General features: G+C 37.5%; 1 protein-coding gene across 1 annotated transcript in view; it reads left to right on the plus strand.

Moving 5' to 3' along the window:
* TAPT1 (transmembrane anterior posterior transformation 1) overlaps positions 1-18,666 on the plus strand; it is a 65,894-nt gene that overhangs the window by 26,999 nt on the left and 20,229 nt on the right. Inside the window, exons 3-7 of the mRNA XM_060012786.1 lie at positions 324-442; positions 10,623-10,785; positions 13,186-13,321; positions 14,865-14,962; positions 15,143-15,212. Of these exons, the coding sequence (XP_059868769.1) occupies positions 324-442; positions 10,623-10,785; positions 13,186-13,321; positions 14,865-14,962; positions 15,143-15,212 (586 nt within the window). The remainder of the gene's footprint in view (positions 1-323; positions 443-10,622; positions 10,786-13,185; positions 13,322-14,864; positions 14,963-15,142; positions 15,213-18,666) is intronic.

The raw sequence follows: 18,666 nt of genomic DNA on the forward strand, positions 1-18,666 counted from the left end.
GTTTGAGGAAGTACCCAGAAAGCTACATCAGATGCTGTGGTCAAGGGCAACTTGTGTTTTAATTGACTTGTGTAGGTGGTAAACCAAAGACTCTGGAAGAAGAACTACAAACTTGCATTTTGAAAACGGATTTTTCATTAGAATATGGCTTGTATACACAAGGAGAAGTACTAACTTGTTATTCCCATGGATAAGTTATAAGAAATGAATTTCCTACAAAGCTTAGAAATTCCTTGATTGTTTGAAATTTTCATCTGTAATATTTTAAAGAATATTTATTTTACATTTTGTTTTTTATGTTCTTCTCTGCTTTTAAAATCCAGCTCATGGTCTTTGGAATCTTTCTGTGCCTGGATGCATTTCTGTATGTGTTCACCCTGCTTCCTTTAAGAGTTTTCCTGGCGCTGTTCAGGCTCTTCACACTGCCTTGCTATGGCTTAAGGTAAGTTTAAGGTTATGAACTATTTTAAACATTTAAGTTATTTTTACTACTTGTAGTTGAGCTAAATAACCACTTGCATAGATTTTTTAGAATAGGGATAATCATTAAGTTTCTTTCACACTTTGGCCCTTAATGCATAAATGAATACTGTTTATCTTTTTAATGAATATTATATAATATGCTTATATAATATTTGTACATTTTATATGTACGTTTTTTTTTCCAAATGGTTTTGGACCAGAACTTTGCTTTGGCTAGTAAACAAATGTTAATAATGCAGGAGGCTGTGTAGAAGAACAGAAAAGGCCTAGCACTGAGAGTCAAGGACCAACCACATTGCCACTGTGCTAGCTCAGCCTGTGCTTTTATTTTCTTCAAGTCCCTTGGCCTCCTGGGCATCATCTGTAAAGTGAGGACCAGGTGCTAGGCTGGGAGGTGGGCGGCGGCTGGCATCAGAATCTCCTAGGGAGCTCTTAGTACAGGGTTCCTCCTCTGTCTCATTTGAGAGTCTCTGTCTTCATGGCCTAGCTAGCCTTAGTTACTGCTTACAGGTGAGATCCCCCTCTGATTTGTGAGAGGGGAAAGCTCTTGAAGACCATTGTCCTGGTGGGAAGGATCAGACAGTCTGGCCCAGCATAGATTAACTGACGAGTCATCAGCAACTTCTCTAAGCTTGTGTCCCCATCAGTAAAAAGGGGATGTTTAGAGCCAGCATCTGTTACCACAAAGACTGAGAGATGTGCAAAGAATACCTAGTGTAGTGCCTGGTTTGTAGTAGACAGGAATAAATACTAGTTTCCTTCCTTCCTTCTCTTCCAAAACTGGGAACAGGAAGATGAAAATGTAAAGCTTATGTGAATCTTATTGCTTTTTTGGTCTTGAGGTTAGAAATTTGGATTTTACAGGTTTTTTCTCTGGTTACATCAACATGCCTCTGCTCTGTGTGGTCACTCTCTGTAACATTATTACAGTGTTCTTAGCATAGTTGCCCAATTTACGTTTCTCACATGCGTCATTTTTCTAAATACGTTTCATTCCGAAAAAGTTGCAAAATACTGAAATGGACAATAATATGTGAAACTTTATTTAACTATAAAGTAGGTGACTCTTCCATGGTATATTAAATATATGAATAATAACATTGTCATCAGTAACCATGGAAACTGAGTTATAAAGTTATTGATCAACATACAGAATTATATGTTCATTTTTTTTTAAGACTAAAGTCATGGAAGAGTCTCTTTTAAAGTAATAAGCATATACTTGATATTTAGTATGTACTGAATAACACATAACAGTCCTTTTAAAAATGGCCTTAATCAGTCTTAATAAGGAAGAAATCCCTCCAGTGTAAACTGGAAGAATTTATCAATCATGATGATCATATTGTGATAAGAGTAAAAGCTCTTCTTTGCAAGATGGCATGGGGTAGATTATAAGAATTAAGATCACGTCATTGTTATATGTGATACTTCATATTCTATAATCTTCCTCTCCTTCCAGAATGAAAGAATTATGTTATATATTTTATTAATTTCTTGTTAATCAAACGGGAGTATCTTTTTTAGTAATTTACCGTCAACTTTAAGGTATTCAAGTACGTGCTTTATGCCTTTGGGAGAATATTTAAGAAGACTTTATTCGTATCAGCAAACCTTTTTTTTTTTCAGACATTTGTAGCATGGTACTCCAATATTCAGAAAGCCTAACCTTGTATACTATCACTATTCCTTTATCACTGTTGGGAGCTCAATAGAATCATGGTTATTTCAGTTACCTTTTCAGAAGACCAAGAAAAAAAATCTAAGACATTACTAAATGGAAGTCTTCATGTGTGATTGCATAACAAGAATAGACGCATGGAAAGTTGGATAAAGCCCAGGTGAGGCTATCTGACATAAAATAGCTCGTGTCTACACTATGAGCTAGATTATTTTTTAGTTATTCTTTGATCAACAATGTGAGGCAAGTTCGTGCTCTAGCTGTCTTTAAGCGAATGGCTTTTAAAGACAGAGCATGTTCTCCGTGGCTGTTGGCACTATGAGATATAGCATTAAAAGGATGTGTAACCTAAAATCAACAAGAGCCATCTTGTTGTTACACAGGTATCTAAACTGTGTCCCTTGTCACTTGGGGAGCAAGGCACCAAAGTAGCATTAGAGAAGTCTTTCAGTGTTTGTTCTAAAAACTGGGAGAGGTGTTGCAGAGAGCTGGGAAGACTTCATCCCTCTACTCCTTGTTGGCTTTAGTGTGAGTGGTCAATGGTCCCTAGAGCCAACCTTTTCTAGGTATTTTAAGGGGGGTTTTTTTGGCATAAAAAGTAAAGGTGATAACTTTCGTATATTACTTTAAAATACTTTTCAATCTAAATTAATTTGAATAACATTTTAAAACAGAATTCAAGTCCGTTCTATTTTCAAGTTTTTATGGCCAAACTGACACTAGAGAGCAGCCCATCACACTACAGTGAAGACTCCGCTAAGTTTTCCTGGGCAAACAGTTCTTGCTATTTCTGTAGTTTGGATCAACTGAAAAATTACATTTTATGCCATCACTAATAAATATGTGTATATATAACGTGAAGTGCAGTTAAAATTATATAACAGAACTTCAGCACTTTAAATACTCTGTGAGTGTAGGCAGATTATACAGAATATGAAGATACTGCCTTCCTGTCTTAGTGCCTTAAGTATACTTTATCAGAATTAGCAAAACTATTGTTAATATTAAGTCTAAGACCTTTCAGATATTTTAGGAATATAAAAATACATTTTATTTTTACAAAATTATTAATCAGCTAAGTTTTGTTATCTTATAGCTTTTCTTCCAGCATTCTCTACTTCCATTCAAGATTATTTGATTTGTCTTGCCTGTAGCTGTATCATGTCCCATCTTTTTAAGCAAACAAAAAGTGCTCTTTCCTTCAGTCTGACTTTATTTTTTCAAAGAGGTAAGAAGAAATTAAAGAGACCAGCAAAGAGGTTAATTGCATTCTTTTTTCTTTTTCTCACTCTCCTGTATTTTAGTTTTCTTTCTGTTAAAAAAAAAAAAAGAAAATTACTATTGATATCTTCCTAGTCTCTTAGTTGTTTGAAATTATTCCCCAAAAGCCGGGTGGGGGAGTGGGAAGGGATATTTGTCAAAGTAATCAAGATGCTGACATGAAAACAGCAACAGTTTGCAGGCTCTGGTGCTGTGGTTTCAGTGTCACATCACAGCAGAGTACTATTATTGCCCTCTTTTCAGAAATGGGATTGGTGTTCTCACCTCTTCTACGTGCAGAGTTGTATCTGGTACAGCATTTGTGAGAGGCTTCCGAAAGCTGACAGCCTCCCGGGTTTTCTGCTTTAGAATTGATTTTTTAAACCTATTTCTAAATCTTCTGCAGACTTGCCGTGGGTTTTGGTTTGGGGGTGTTTGTCAGTACTGACAAACTAAATAGACTTTCTGTCTTTCACTAAATAGACTTTCTGCCTTTCACTAAGCCTGAATCTGCAGCCCTTAAGAAACCAGCCTTTATCGTGATTGCTCCCCTGGTGGACATTTTGCCAGCTTTTGACCCTGTTAAAATATTTTTCATTTTGAGATGTTGGCAGGGTAATTTTCTTGACTCGATAGTTGTGTGTGTGTTATCTGCAAAGGGTGTACTGCTTGCATAAAAAGTTTACACCTGTCCTTAGTAATTTCAAGAATATTTAGGTGAAAACTGTTGCTAATGAATGTACAGTCTTGAAAAGTCTTTGCCCTTAACTATTTTGTTGTAGACTGAAATAAAGAAATACATCCGGATTCTTTAAAAGCCAACTGATTTATGTATGTCTTCCCTCTTTCTCAGGATAGTATAATTTTTTAAAAACATTTGAGAAACTTCCTGAATTAGGATAATTTTTTTAATGATGAGGACATGAAAATCAGAATTAAGTTTTGATTTATTATATGACATATCTTTGTTTCTTGGAAGAATGAAAGTATTTTGTTTTTTAGAAAAGTAGACTGCTCTATATTATGCTAAAGAGGTATCCAACATTATTTTTTCCAAATTTACTTATAGAATAAATAAATAATAACCAGTTGTATGTGTGTTTTTAATTCACCTGGCATTTTTTCTGGATCCTTTTTCCTCCTCCAGCCTGTGGCTTCATTTTGTGTTGTAGAAGCCTCAGTCACATTTGAGTTAAAAGTTGAGGGAGATTGTAGAGAAAAGCAATACTATCTGGTGCCAGGAACTGATAGTTTTGAAAACTTTGCTAAAATATTTTAGACGATAATAAGTGTAGAGTAGGTTTAAGTAATAAATGCTAGAGTATTTTTCTTTTACTATTGGAGCAAATAAAATATGTGCAAGTAAATTTTACTGATTTCTCACCTCGGTTTTAGGCATAACTCTTACTTGGGCTTTATGTACTTTTTTGTTTTTCAGAGGCAATGGTGTCTTTTTCTTTTGAGAATTTACCCCACAGAAAGCTCTCATCTCCCGAAGAATTATGAATTTCAAATGCTTGAGAGTTTCTTAACCCATTGGGTTTCTTCCGTATGCCTTACCTCCTCCAAGGTAGTTCTACCTAAAATTAACTGCACACATATGAACACACACACATATACATAATAGATTTTTCTCTTTTTAGATATAAGCCTTATTTTTGGCCTGAGTGATTCATGCCACCCCTGTCGCGCATGTAGGGAGAGCTCTTGGTAACTTTCTCTGGGGAAACAAGTACGTCTGTCATTTCCTCTTACCAGGGCTGGTCTACGTGGCTGATGTGTAGAGAGCAATATATTTGTTACAGAGTCTTCCTAACCTCAGTTTTATTGTCCGCTGTTTCCTCACCATGACGCTCTAAGTAGCGTAGCAACATTACAACCTTCTCTCTTTCTTTCTCTCTCGTAAATCAGACCGAAGGGAGGAGCACTTTCACTTCCTTTATAGAATGGAATGTGGTGTCACAGGGACTCCTCGTGGTGAGTAAACCCTGATTTTTCCTTCTATACTCTCGGCCAAATTGACATCAGTACAAACGAATACTGATTATAATGAAAAAATGTAGACATAACCATTTGGAGATGGACACATACTGAAGAAAATGTGGTTCCCTGTCCTTACTTGGTCATAGAGCTTTGTCCACATTTGTGCAGGATTTCACCGTGATCTCATCTAACATAAGAAAATCACTTGATAAAATGATCTTTAATTATACATGTCGGACTAGACCTGACATCAAGTACTTCATTCCCAATGCCACATCAGTCAGCTGAGCCCTTCAACGTGAGCAGTTTTTATTTTGCATCCTCCAAGCACCAAACATAGCTTATAAAACCAGTGGGTTTTTCCTAGTATAGTTTGAAATTATTTTCAAAGCCCAAGGAACGCTTTAGTCATTCAGTTTAAGCTTTTATAATTATTTTTCTACTGTCTGTCACAAAAACTTAAGATTTAAAATTTTCAGTCTCCTAATTAAAGAAAATATCTTAATCTTAATACTTTATTCCAGTTTACTCTAAAATTATAAAACGACTTATCTTTCAAAAATGGAGACCATTTTTAATAGTTCACATTTTTTTCAATAGTGCTTATATATCTTCATTCTTTCAGTTATACCACAAATAGCTAAAAATGTTAAAAGAGAAAGAGAGAAAAAAAGAAATCCCATCTGCGTATTTTGTAATGAAGTAGCTCATGCTGATACCTTGGCATGTTTCAACACCAGTTTGAAAATTAACTAGGCAGGGCTTATCCCAGTTCTCTTAGTCATTTGTGTTGCCTCCTCTTCTTTCCTGATCTTTTTCTGTTCACTATCAGTTTTTACTTTAATCTTAGTTGGCATAGTACCTTCTGCTGAACAGGGTGCAGAAAAAGCCTACACCTGATCATCTTGGTTTACTACATCATTCTGTTCCCCAAACGTGCCCTTGAAACAACTGGGTCACTTTATTCGGTAATTGTGCAAATCCAGGGAAAGTATTTGAAAGACCAAAAGATAAAATTTAGAAATGTAGACAATTTAATTTCTGTAAGAGTGGCTTAACTTGAAAATTAAAAAAAATTTAAGTTGTGTTGACTCTCTTGTTTAATATTACTTGTCTTGTGATAACTCACAGCCAGCTGTAAATTAGATTTAGTGGGTTTTTCACTTTGTCCAACAGCTTCCTCCGCTTGTTTATGTGTTAGTGTGGGATTTTCAGTGCTTGCAAAACGAATTGCCAGTAACCACTGTTTAACAGGCATTTATAAGGAAGAGCTTCAGCCTGAAAGTATTGTTCATAAACCAATTCAGAGTTGATTGGCAGGGCTGTAGAGAAGCTTCTTATGGAGTTGGAAATACTTATCATATATCATATCTAAAAATGTCCTGGCAGAGAAGGAAACAAATGCTGGAACTGGTTCAAGTTGTTTTAATCAGCTGGACTTATTTTGAGGTTAGATTTTTTCTTACTCAGAGAAGCTGTGATGCCCCCTTAGAAATGATTTTTTTATTTTTGCAACTTTCCTTTTTCATTTACAGGGAAATTTATATGAAAACAAGACCCTTGTTTCTTAAGAGTTATGCTTTTATTTTTTTATTTGAATAAATCCTCAATTTTGAAATTAAGGAGAAAATCAGAGTCATCTCTGTAGCACCCAGTTGTGATGTAAGCAATGGAAAATTTTCACCAAAGCAGAGTGCACATAAAGCAGTGCACAGATCCAGTGAAAATAGTCCTTTTTTCCGTCTTTTTAGAAATGAAAAGTTATAGCTATTTTTGGTTTTTAGCACAATAATTTTTCCATATGAGATGACAGTACAGTGATAAATTACACAGTATTAAATTATGCTGAAAGATAAAAGATACTGAGTTGCTGATTCCTGTAAGTTTAAAAGTTCTTTTAAAGAAAAGTCTGGGACGGTAGATGGGAGTGAGAACATGCCTTCTGGAGCCAGATGCAGAGGGTCAGATCCCTGGTCCCCCACATCTGATTCCTGACCATGCAGCTGCAGGCACGTTCTTGATACTCTTTGCGTCATCTGTGAAATTGGGATGGTGATGTACCTTCCTCATAGGATCTCATAGGATTGTCGTGGAAACTAGAACAGATAACGTGCCAAGTGCCTAGAATGGTGCCTGCCTCATAGGACCTGTGGATTGTAGCATAAGGTGTTTCTTCAACTCTTCCGCCATTTTTACAGCCTGGTTTAATCCTAAGCAAAAGAAAGCTAAATTAAAGTTGTTTATTTAAAATTTAAAAATTTAAATTTATTATCATCTTAGTTTAAAATGTGTGGTATTACGTTATTTGAGGAGACAGCTTTCCAATGTTTGGTAGCTAATTTCTAACAATGACTTGTATCAAATATAATATTCCTCCTTAGATATACTAACACACTGTTCCTTTGTTGCAAATGTTTATAAAGAAACAAAATTGGACAGATAGGTATTAAAAATCCTTGTATCTCTTAAATAAAGTGCTTTGACTGAGATCACTTAACTAAGTAGATGCCAATCTAGTACCAAAAGCTCTAAGTATAGATTTCTACTTTAATTAGTTATCTAAATCTTTTTGGTAATTAATGCAAATTCATTAATACCACCCTACTTTTCGTTCCTATTGTTTTCTTTAGTTCATAAAACATGACCTCTAGTTCTTAAACACAAAGGCCCCCGACTGTGGGTGATTTGTGCTTTTCAGCATATGCTCAGCTGTGCCAGCACTTCTGAGGGGGAGGTGGGTGTGTGCTCCTGGCTGATGCTTCGGGTTGACGCTGGCCATCCCAGGGGAGACAGGCACACGGGCCAGGCGCCCAAGAGTGTTCAGAATGTCTCCTCTTCTCATTGTTTGACTTAAAAATATGTTTACCTCCAGCTCTTGACAAATATACCGCTTCCATTTTTTATCTTGGGGTCCAGCAGCGAATTACCTCGATATCTGAACAGCCCTTGGCAGAGTTCTGTGTTCTGGGCTAGGGGTTTGGATATGGGAAACACAGCTCACTCTGGATTTCATGAGGAGAAAAGGTCCAGAGTCTACAGGGAGAGAGAGGAACAGCACTGGAGACAGAAAGGGACAGAAAAATGATGATAGACATTGATCAGCTTTGTCCTTGAGGCAGTTTTTCCCAAGATTTCAACTTCAACTACTAAGAATAACTTCCCTCGGCTTGTGCCGTGGTGGTATGACTTGGACACGTGGCGTGACTTGGACTATTCTGACCCGTCTCTCCATCTAGCTCGTTGGTTCAGCCCAGTGTCTTCTCATCCTCTGCTAGCCCTCCCTGGACCCAGTCTTCTCAGAATTTGTCTCTTTTCAGGATTTTTGCAGATTTCCTATTCTCTCTGTGAAGGGGTCAAATTCACACCTGACTGAAAACCTCTGCATACTACCATGTAGTACGCAGTGCAGTGTGTATTGTAGAAAACAAGTGTGAGGTTCTGTAGCACATCTGGCAGAATTGGCATCGCATGCCTCACTGTTACCTTATAGACCAGTGTTCTGGGTGGCAGTTACAGGTTCCTTGTTGAGCCCTACAAGGATCTTTGGGAGAAAAGAGCCCCCGATCTGAATGTGGACAAGGGCTAGGAAGGAGCTCCAAAGAGAATAGGTAGCCAGGAAATACCAAGTAAGTAGAGAGCTCAGGACGCCAATAGGCCGCTGGAAAGGGAGCTCACCCCTTAGGTAGGTCCTAAAGTGTTGTCACAATGGGCAGAAATGAAAAGACTCTGGAGCTCCTAATGCCAGTATTCAGGCTTTTTATTGATTGTACGATACATATGTAAAAGCTGCCAAAGCAGGAGACTGAGCATTTTCTATCTTGAGGAATCGGCCTGTAGTTGACTTAGAGAAAACACCTTTCCCATTCTTGTCACAGGAATTTTACGTTCAGTGAAAGAAGTCTTAAATTTCTTCTTTTCTAATGTATTTTTTTGCTGTATCTTAGGAAGACATTTCCATTCACAATTTAGGTTTAGCTCCTTATACTCTGATCTCAAAAGTAAGGAATGATTCTGCTTGTATTAATTAGGAAAAAACCACAGTTGACACTTGAGCGACTGGGGGTTAGGGCACCAACCCTGTGCTCAATAGCCAGCCCTCCGTATACACGATCCCTCCGTGTCCGAGATTCCTCTGTATCCATGGTTCCTCATCCATGGACTCAACCAATCGCAGAGCACGTAGTACTGAAGTACATATTTATTGAAAAAAATCCACATATAAGTGGACCCGTGCAGTTCAAACCCATGTTGTTTAAGGAGCAACTGTATTTTCGGCTCATGTCATAGACGGCTAACTTTCGTAATATAAAAGCTGTCCTACAAACCAGTAAGAGAAAGATGTGAGGAGAGAATTCACACACAGTATAAATAACTTAAATATATAAAGAAGATGTCAGTCTCCTAATGAGAGAAATTAACATTGAAACTACTAGATTCAATTTTTCACCAGTGGCATTGGCAGAGATCCCAAAGTTGATCAAATGCTAATTGATGCACGTGGGCTTACAAGTGTCTAGTGCAAGTGTAAATTGGTACAACCCTTGCAGAGGGCAGCGCAGCTGCTATTATCAAAATGTCAAGTGAACATAACCCTGAGATTCCAGTTTTAGGACTTCATCCTATAGATTCACTTTCACTGACATGGCATGACATGTATATTGCATCATGGTTTATAGTTGCAGAAGGCTGGAAATCTGTCAATGATATGTTACATAAATTATGATACATCCACACAGTGGGGCACTGCACTGTCATGTAAATATGAATTCCTTATGAACTGATATGGAAAAATCTGTTACGCTGTTAAATAAAAAGTGCAAAGTGCAGAACACCATGCGTAGAGTGCTAGCACTGCGTAAGAAGGGCTGAGCCAGTGGGGCTCCAGGGCTTCCCGGTGAGGTGGGAGGCTTGTGTCTTCTTCGTGGAAATCCATTGCTTCCAGGCACTCTATCAGCAGCCGCCTGCCTTCGGTGTTCACTTGTTTAGGTTCCCCACTTCTAGCAGTAATTCTGGTTTAATATTTTATATTCTCTCCTTGGGCAGAAAATTTCATACTGTTGAGTAGTCAGCATAACTTTCCTTGTTAGTTTGAAATTTTTGAAAGATCAACCTAAGTCCCATTACCTTTGTTTGCCACTGTATGTCCAGTAAAGATTATTTATTCAGGGACACAGAAGGTAAAACTCATATTTTTATTACTTCTCATATATTTCAGGGACAGACGTTTGCTTCAGCCTGCCCAGGTGTGTGACATCTTGAAGGGTGTCATTTTGGTCATCTGCTATTTTATGATGCACTATGTGGACTACTCCATGATGTATCACCTGATTAGGGGCCAGTCCGTCATCAAGCTCTACATCATCTACAATATGCTCGAGGTGAGTCTGGGCCCTCATTTACCCTCCAGGCAGTCCAGCGCCCCAGCCTGCACAGGCCTGGCCGGTGGCACACGGCTCCAAGCCTTCCAACACAGAACACTTTCCTGCAGCCTCTGGTAATGGTGCTTCTGGCCTCCAGTGTTCATCCGGTCATTGGCGACCTTGTTAAAATGCACATTCTGATTTAGTAGGTCTGGGCTGGCACTGGAGAATCTGTCTTTCTAACAAGATGGTGCTTGTGCTGCCGGTCCTGGGATACACTGAGGGTAGCAGGTCCTCAGGGCACAAAGTGTCCTCAAGCAGGGAAGAGGGGCACCTGCTGCCTAGACATTTCTGAGTCAGTGCTCCCTTGAGAATGTAAACTGTCAAATGGTAGAGAAATTTATTTTGCAAATTCATTGGAAACCTATGTATACTTTTTGCTAGAATTTTTAAATTTATGAAGATACTTTTAGGGTTGTGTGTATGTTGGCTATAGTAGATTTATATTTTAAGTTGCTTTTGAATTTTCACACCAAGCAAGTAAACAATTTCCCGATTTCTCTAAGTACTTAACATTTTGAATACAATATGTCTTCCAAGTACGCTACGCTTTAAAGCAGTCATCATATGAAAATCTGCATTTACATAAATTAACAGTTACACAAAGCAAAGAAAAACATGCTTTGCTTTATAGGCAGAAACTTAATAAGTCAGATAGATAGTAAGCCAACCTGGGTTATATAATTAACCTCTGAGACTAAACTTGCACTTTCCTATACTACTCTTTGGGGACACAAGTAAGGTCTACCTGTCTTTTCAATTAGTCACAGACGGGCTTGTCCTGGCATAGACACGTGGGGTGGTGTGGAGGCTGCTGGCCTTTCTGCCCTGAAGCTGCGCTGCCCGGGCAGCTGGGGGCTTTCCATCTCTTCGTAGAAGCCGCAGAACTCTAGCTGTCCTGGTTAGTCCTTAATTCATTGACTGGGATGATTTTAAAACCACACCCCAGCTTCCTGGTTGTAGGCTCGTTGCCATACACTTGCTTTGCCCCGTTAAGTGTGGGTGTGGCTTGTGAAGCAGAGTAGCCATCCTGCTCTCGCCTCCCTCCCACAGAAGGAAAAGCCCAGGCCTCCTTTCTTCCCCGGCCGCGTGGGTGGCTCTCCGTGCCAGCACCCCACTAATCTCCTCCATGCCTTCCCTCCGGGGGATTGCAGGTTACCGGGCTTCTCCCTATTCCCAAAATTAAGGCAGATGCCGCCTGATTGACACAGCCCTCTACAAGGTGGTGGTATTACCGTTACTAGGAAACAGGGCAAGCAGAAAGATCCATGAATTGCTGATCGAAGTGGCTTAAGTACTGATTCACTTCGTAGACTAGAGTTGATGAGTGGTTTCAGCATAGTGTAGAAGAGTCCAGGCTCTAATATAGAGATAACTACCTCCAATCCTGGTTATCCTGCACATGGCCACCGGTTGCTGAATGACTCTAACCTTCAGCTTCTCATCTGTGAAGTGGAGATACTAGGGGAATTACCAGGAGTACATGAGACAGCCCGTAGAGGGGCTTAGCACAGACCAGGCATGTGGTGGGAGCTCCCTAAATGGTAGCGATTTATCCCTTCATTCGGCAAATATTCAACCAACACTCCCTACGTGCCAAGATCCCGAAGATCCAGAGATGAACAAAGCCTAATCCCCTGGAGCTTATATTCTACAGGTGGGAGAGAGGCAGTAAACAAGGAGGTATTTGGAAATAATAAATAACCGTGATGAAGAAGAACACGGTAATAGTTAGAGACCACGGGAACCACAGAAGACTGGATGGTCTGGGAAGGTCCTGTCTTAGAATGTGACTGAATCCTGAATGATAAGCCCTTCTGTTTTCTTTTTTTATGTGCTTCTCTTTATTTATCATATTGTATTCATGGAGATCAGAACTTGAAAATGTCTTTAGGAAGCAAATCTGCTTATTATATTCTTATATGATAAACCTCAAACAAATTACAGCTATTGTTATTTACTGCTTTAGGTGTGAGTAGAGTGGGTCAAATGATATATTTGTCCTAAAGGATTTAAGTTTGAATCCTGAATTTGAGTTCAGAGAGTTTTAAAACCAGAGGAACTGTGATTTTGATGTATCCTCTCCCTTTTATTTTTGCTACTAAAACTTTTCTTGTTACAAACAGAGTTTACTAGACAAAGTCTAATTCAGGTAACACAAAACTTGAGCACTCATTGTGTGTCAGAGAATAAGGAAATGTAAGTGAAGAAGTAAATAAAGATCCTGCTGTCTTTTGGAGCCTAGCTTCTAGTAGGATTTAAAAAGTGAGATTTCCAGTATTTGAGTTCACCTCTGAATTTTAGTAACATATTCAAATGGAATACTGAGAAACACCTTAACAAAATTTTTCCCTTTAGGTAGCAGATCGTCTGTTTTCATCATTTGGACAAGATATATTAGATGCTCTCTATTGGACAGCAACAGAGCCCAAAGAAAGAAAAAGAGCCCACATCGGGGTGATTCCTCACTTTCTCATGGCCGTTCTCTATGTCTGTATCCTTTTAGACTTCTCGGAAATTCCAACCATCAATGCATATTTTACATTATTCTATTTGGTTAGCTGTTTCTCAGATTTAAAGATGTGTGTGTGTGTCCATATCCTGAAGACTAATGTGAACCCTCTGCTTTCTTTTGAGAAATTGCTTATAATGGTACAGTTGACCCTTGAACAACACAGGGGCTAATTCAAGTATAACTTACAATTAGCCCTGTGTATCCAAGGATTCAAGCAACCACGGACCATTTAATAGTGTAGTATTTACTATTGAAAAATATATGCGTATAAGTGGACTCATGCGTTTCAAACCCATGTTGTTCAAGGGTCAACTGTAATTGTAAATTAATTTAAAGAGTCTCATGTATACATGACCCTTTGAACTGCCAGAAAATAGTTCTGTTCTCCGTGTAACTGATTATAAGGAAGAATTTTAGAATAAAGGGATAGTATGTTTATACATATTTTAGATTTATATAGATCTATATAACTTTTTCATACATATATTAGAATTTTTTTGAAGTTATCTTTAAACCTATGAATTCTTTGTTTTAACCTTCAACTTAAAATGTATACAGTTCATCTAGAAATAAAATTTGAAATTGGTTAGGGAGGAATTTTTGAGCTTTTATTTCTCCCTCCTTCATGTGCTGAAAGCTTTTCTTTTGGAGAGTGAATGCTTCACTGTATAGCGCAGTGTGCACGTGTGTGTATGTATATTTACACACACATGCATACCTACACTTAAGGTCCATATGGGATCAGGACTCATTCAAAGGAATGTGTCGTGTGATTTTTTTTTTCTGTACTGTCTCTGAAAGAACAATGCTTGAAAGAATTGGATTAATATTTGGGAAGTTAAAGGACTATGTGGGAAAAATTTCTGTGGAGAGTAAAAGCTTGTTCCAAGTATAATGAAGTAAAAAGTTGCTGTTCTAATTTAAATAAACTATTCCATTGGTAATATGAGTATAATTCTGCAGCTTGTGGATGTCTTCAAAAATGACATCTGAGGAAGAATCTTAATTATCAGACATTTCTTATTGTCTTATATTCCCCACCCCCTGTAGAACCAGAGAGGAAAATCAGTTCCAGACTAACTTTTACTTTGTGTTCTCTTCTATTTTAGAATGCAAATTATCTTAATTCACAATGTATATATCTAGGTCTCTTCTTCCAGTATTTACCATAGTTTATTCCATTTATTTAATAAACTTTTCTGAGATCCTATTTCCCAAGCAAATGCCAAAGATCCAGAAAGAACAAGACAACTGTTTTCCAGGACTCACAGTCTAAATGACTGGATTCATTTCTGCTTTTGTTTTGTTCCATATGAGTTGCATGCATCTTATCCCATCAAATTTATATCAACTATAGCTAATAGGGGAATTACAAAGATAATAAAATACTTACATAAGACTTGATTTAGAAAGCATAGTCATCTTTTTTCCCCATTATAAACTTGCAAGATTTTATAGCATTATCTATTAATATAAACTGAAAACAGACTTAAGTTTTTTCCTTGACATCACTTACTGCTAGTTTTGCATGCGATCCTTATAATGGTTCAGGCAACAACTCTCAACGTGGCTTTTAACTCACACAACAAGTCCCTGCTTACTATTATGATGTCTAATAATGTAAGTATGAGATTTTATTTTACATTTTTGAGGTTATATGGTACTTTAACAGCAGTATTCTGAATGGGAAAAAATTATTTTTTCTAAATGTTATTTATTCCCTAAGAAGTTTTATATGTAGCCTGTCCATTTTTAAAACTGTGTTAATGATGAAGATGATATTTGTGTTTACTATTTCAGTTTGTTGAAATTAAAGGAAGTGTTTTCAAGAAGTTTGAAAAGAACAATCTTTTTCAAATGTCAAATAGCGGTATGTACAATCAGATTCTACTTGCAGCTTTATGCAGTATTATTTTGTAACTCATTCTGAAACTCTAATGTCACGATTCCTATGGGCCACTGTTTTCTTTGACTTAAGCTGTGCTTGCTTTTGTTCTCCCAACATCTTTACTAAGTATTTTTTTTATTATTTTGGTTATTGTAATCTCAGGATGTTTAAGATAGTAAAAAATTACAGGTATTTGTATCTCACCTTACCATACTTTCAGAAACTTCTCATTGATCCAGAAATTTCTTAGGAGCAGCTGATATTATTCCATTTTACAGATGTGAAAGTTGAAACAGAGAGTAATTTGACTTCCCTAAGGTCACTCACTTAGCTACTAAGAGAATTCTGGTGATAAACCTCAGATTGGCTCTTAGTTCTAGGCTTTTTCAGTTGTGCCTTACCACCTCCTTTCTAATTCTAAGATGTGTGGGGGCACAAAATTTATCCCCAGAAACCTTATCTTACATCGTTAGGATAATCATAGCAGCACAGTGTCTTGGTTCTCAAGGTGTGGCCCATGGAACCCTGGAGGGGAGTCCCAAGACCCTTCCAGGGAGTCTGCAAAGTCAAAATTGTTTTCATAAGAATATGAAGACATTACTTATCTCTTTCACCATGTTGCCATTTGCACTATGGTGGAAAACAGGGGTGAAAAAGCCAGTGAGAGATCACCACGCGCCCACTGGAATGGCTGGTCCTGTGGCTGCCAGTGTGTGTCAGTGACGCTGGGGAGTGCCCCGCACTGATGGTGGATGTGAATTGCTGCAGCTGCTCTGGGAAACCTTTTGGCGGTTTCTTACACAGTTACACATTGACCTACCCTATCACTCACCAGCGGGAACACAGTTTCACGAAAGGACTTGTACTTGTAAAGAATTGTAATGGCAGCTTTATTCATAGCCCAAAACTGGGAACAGCCAAATCCTCCCATTAAGAAGAGAGCAGATAAATAAATTTTGGTATATCTCCACTGTGGGACACTATTCAGCAGTTAGAGAGAACTACGTATATTCAGCTACATGGATGAATCTCAAAAGCCTCATGCTGAGTGAAAAGAGGCCAGACACAAATAAGTACCTACTGTGTGATTTCATAGTTACGAGGTTTATGATCAGATAAAATTAATTTATGATAGAAATAAAAGAGTGATTACTTACTGGCGGTGGGGTTGACTGGGAAGGGAGCAAGGAAACTTACTGTAGTGATGGAGCTGTTCATATTTTAGTGATGGGAATGGTGGCATAGCTTATGCATTCATCAAAACTCAATCAAATTGTACACTTAAAAGTAAAATTTCACTATACATAAATTTTGCTGTATGTATATTAGACAAGGAAAGTAATGGCATATGAATATATTAAAGCAAAGGAGTGTTTAGAATTATAGGAGATTTGATAGCTAGGCAAGGAACAGAAAGAACTAATGAAAAACTTTAGATAATTCTGTGGAGCAGTGATAGACCTTAGATCTCAGAGCTCTGAAGGGCAGTTGGCATGGTGTCGTTCTGTGCAGTAATATTCTTTCAAACGTGTGCTGCCAAGCTCTTTACGTTTGAAATGTAAGAGGAGGGGAGGGATAGGAGGAAAGGGGCATGCTCTTCTCAGCTTCAGGAGTTAACTCTAGAATATATTGCTTCAACTATAAGAATTTCACTTGTAGCAGAAATCATATTATTTGTATTTAAATTAATAACCTGGTTTGAGTAGGCATTCTTTGTAGAGTTTTAAACTAGACATGCAGATCTTTAAGTTATAAGGGTTTTCAGTCTTTATGTATCGTGAGGAGGAGATTGTGAACGATTTTCAACCTTATCGCCAGTATGTTGATATAATTAATATCCCTTTTTCCTTTCTTTTATAAACAAGTCCCCCAAATTTTAATCTCTTAGCTTAGAAAGATAAGGAATTCAATATTTCAGCTCTAAGAAAACTCTGAAAACAGTAGCATATTAATAAAGCAATGCATGTGAGTCTATAAGGAATTCAGATGTATATTTTGGCTTAAAATGGTTAGTAATCAGCATGAAAAGTTTTGCTTTTTGTTAGAGGTAAAATAATTCACGTTACAACGCAGGGTGATCTGCGTTGTACCCACTTCTGTCTCCCTTCAAGTTTTATAAGAAATTAATTTTACCTAAGGTAGAATTTTAAAACCTGTTCCCAAGTAAGAAAAAGAAAAATCTGTCGGAGACAATTTCGCTGATGTTGCAGGCGGTGCTCAGATATTAAAAGAATAGGTAAGGAGTCACTAAACGCCTGCCTTTCACGTGGTGACTGAGTTTATTGCCTCCTCCACGTGCGTTAGCATCTATGAAATGAGAGCCAGTCCACAGGATGCTGCCGGTCACACACCAGCTATTTCTTTCCCTGTGAATTTCCCTGGGAAACTGAGCTGCCATGTACATGGGATCAAATTTAGTACCTCATTCTAGTTTAATGTTGAAAACTTGGTTTGGAAATTTTAGAGTGACTTTATCCCTTTCAGTTTCTTGCCTGACTGTACCTTGTCTTTAGGGGAATTACCTGAGGACAACGAAATAGAGTTTAGTTAATAAAACCCAACTTTTAACATTTTGTCCTTTCTTCCACATCATGTCATTGTATGCCCCAGCTGAGTATGGAACCTAGACCTTTCTGACCTGGGTTCTTAAAATGAAATGTTTTACATAGCTGTTAACCCACTGACAATGTGAACTGTACATTCAGAAAGATCCTGCAGGAGTTACATTGGTCTGAAGTAAGGTTCCAGCTCAGGGTGATTCTGTTTAACTCTCTTAACATAAGCCTGAGTACCTGCATTAATTTGAATGACTGTTGGAAATAAAAGAGTCACTCATTGCACATTTAAATTGTGACTGTAAATATGTTAAATATCCCTGTTAGTGGTGACTTAGAAGAGGAAAAAGGAGCTTAATAATTTGAATATCAGAAATATTCTTAAAGCATTAATCACCCGTGTTTTTAAGCTCATTAATAAAGATTAAGAGAAAACATTCCCATTTTGGTAGGAGTTTCACTTTTTGATTAATGCGAGTTCAATCTAAGTCAAAACTGTGTTCTGAAGATGAGATATGATGTAAATACGTTGTGGATTGCATTATTAATATTGTAAATAGATAAATCATTCAATCAGCAACATATTTATATCTTATCATTATCAGAATCTATTATTCTAAAAAATGTTACTTCTTTATGTCAGATTTTATTTTATTGCAGAGGAACTGTGTCAGAATTTCGGTATACTTTAGTGATGCTCAAATTTTAAAAGTCAAATCTCTGTAAATTATTTAAATGTACAAAAAACAAAGTTGTGAAAGTACAAGAATGAAACATAGTGGGATTTTTTAATAGCCACATAGCAGCCTCATTTTCATAGTTAGATTGATAAATGAGTGCTTTTTTTATTGTTTTTAATCTTCAAACTTACTACCTTTCAC

This window comes from Delphinus delphis, chromosome 5 (genome assembly GCF_949987515.2).
Source record: "Delphinus delphis chromosome 5, mDelDel1.2, whole genome shotgun sequence".
Classification (NCBI taxonomy): domain Eukaryota; kingdom Metazoa; phylum Chordata; class Mammalia; order Artiodactyla; family Delphinidae; genus Delphinus; species Delphinus delphis.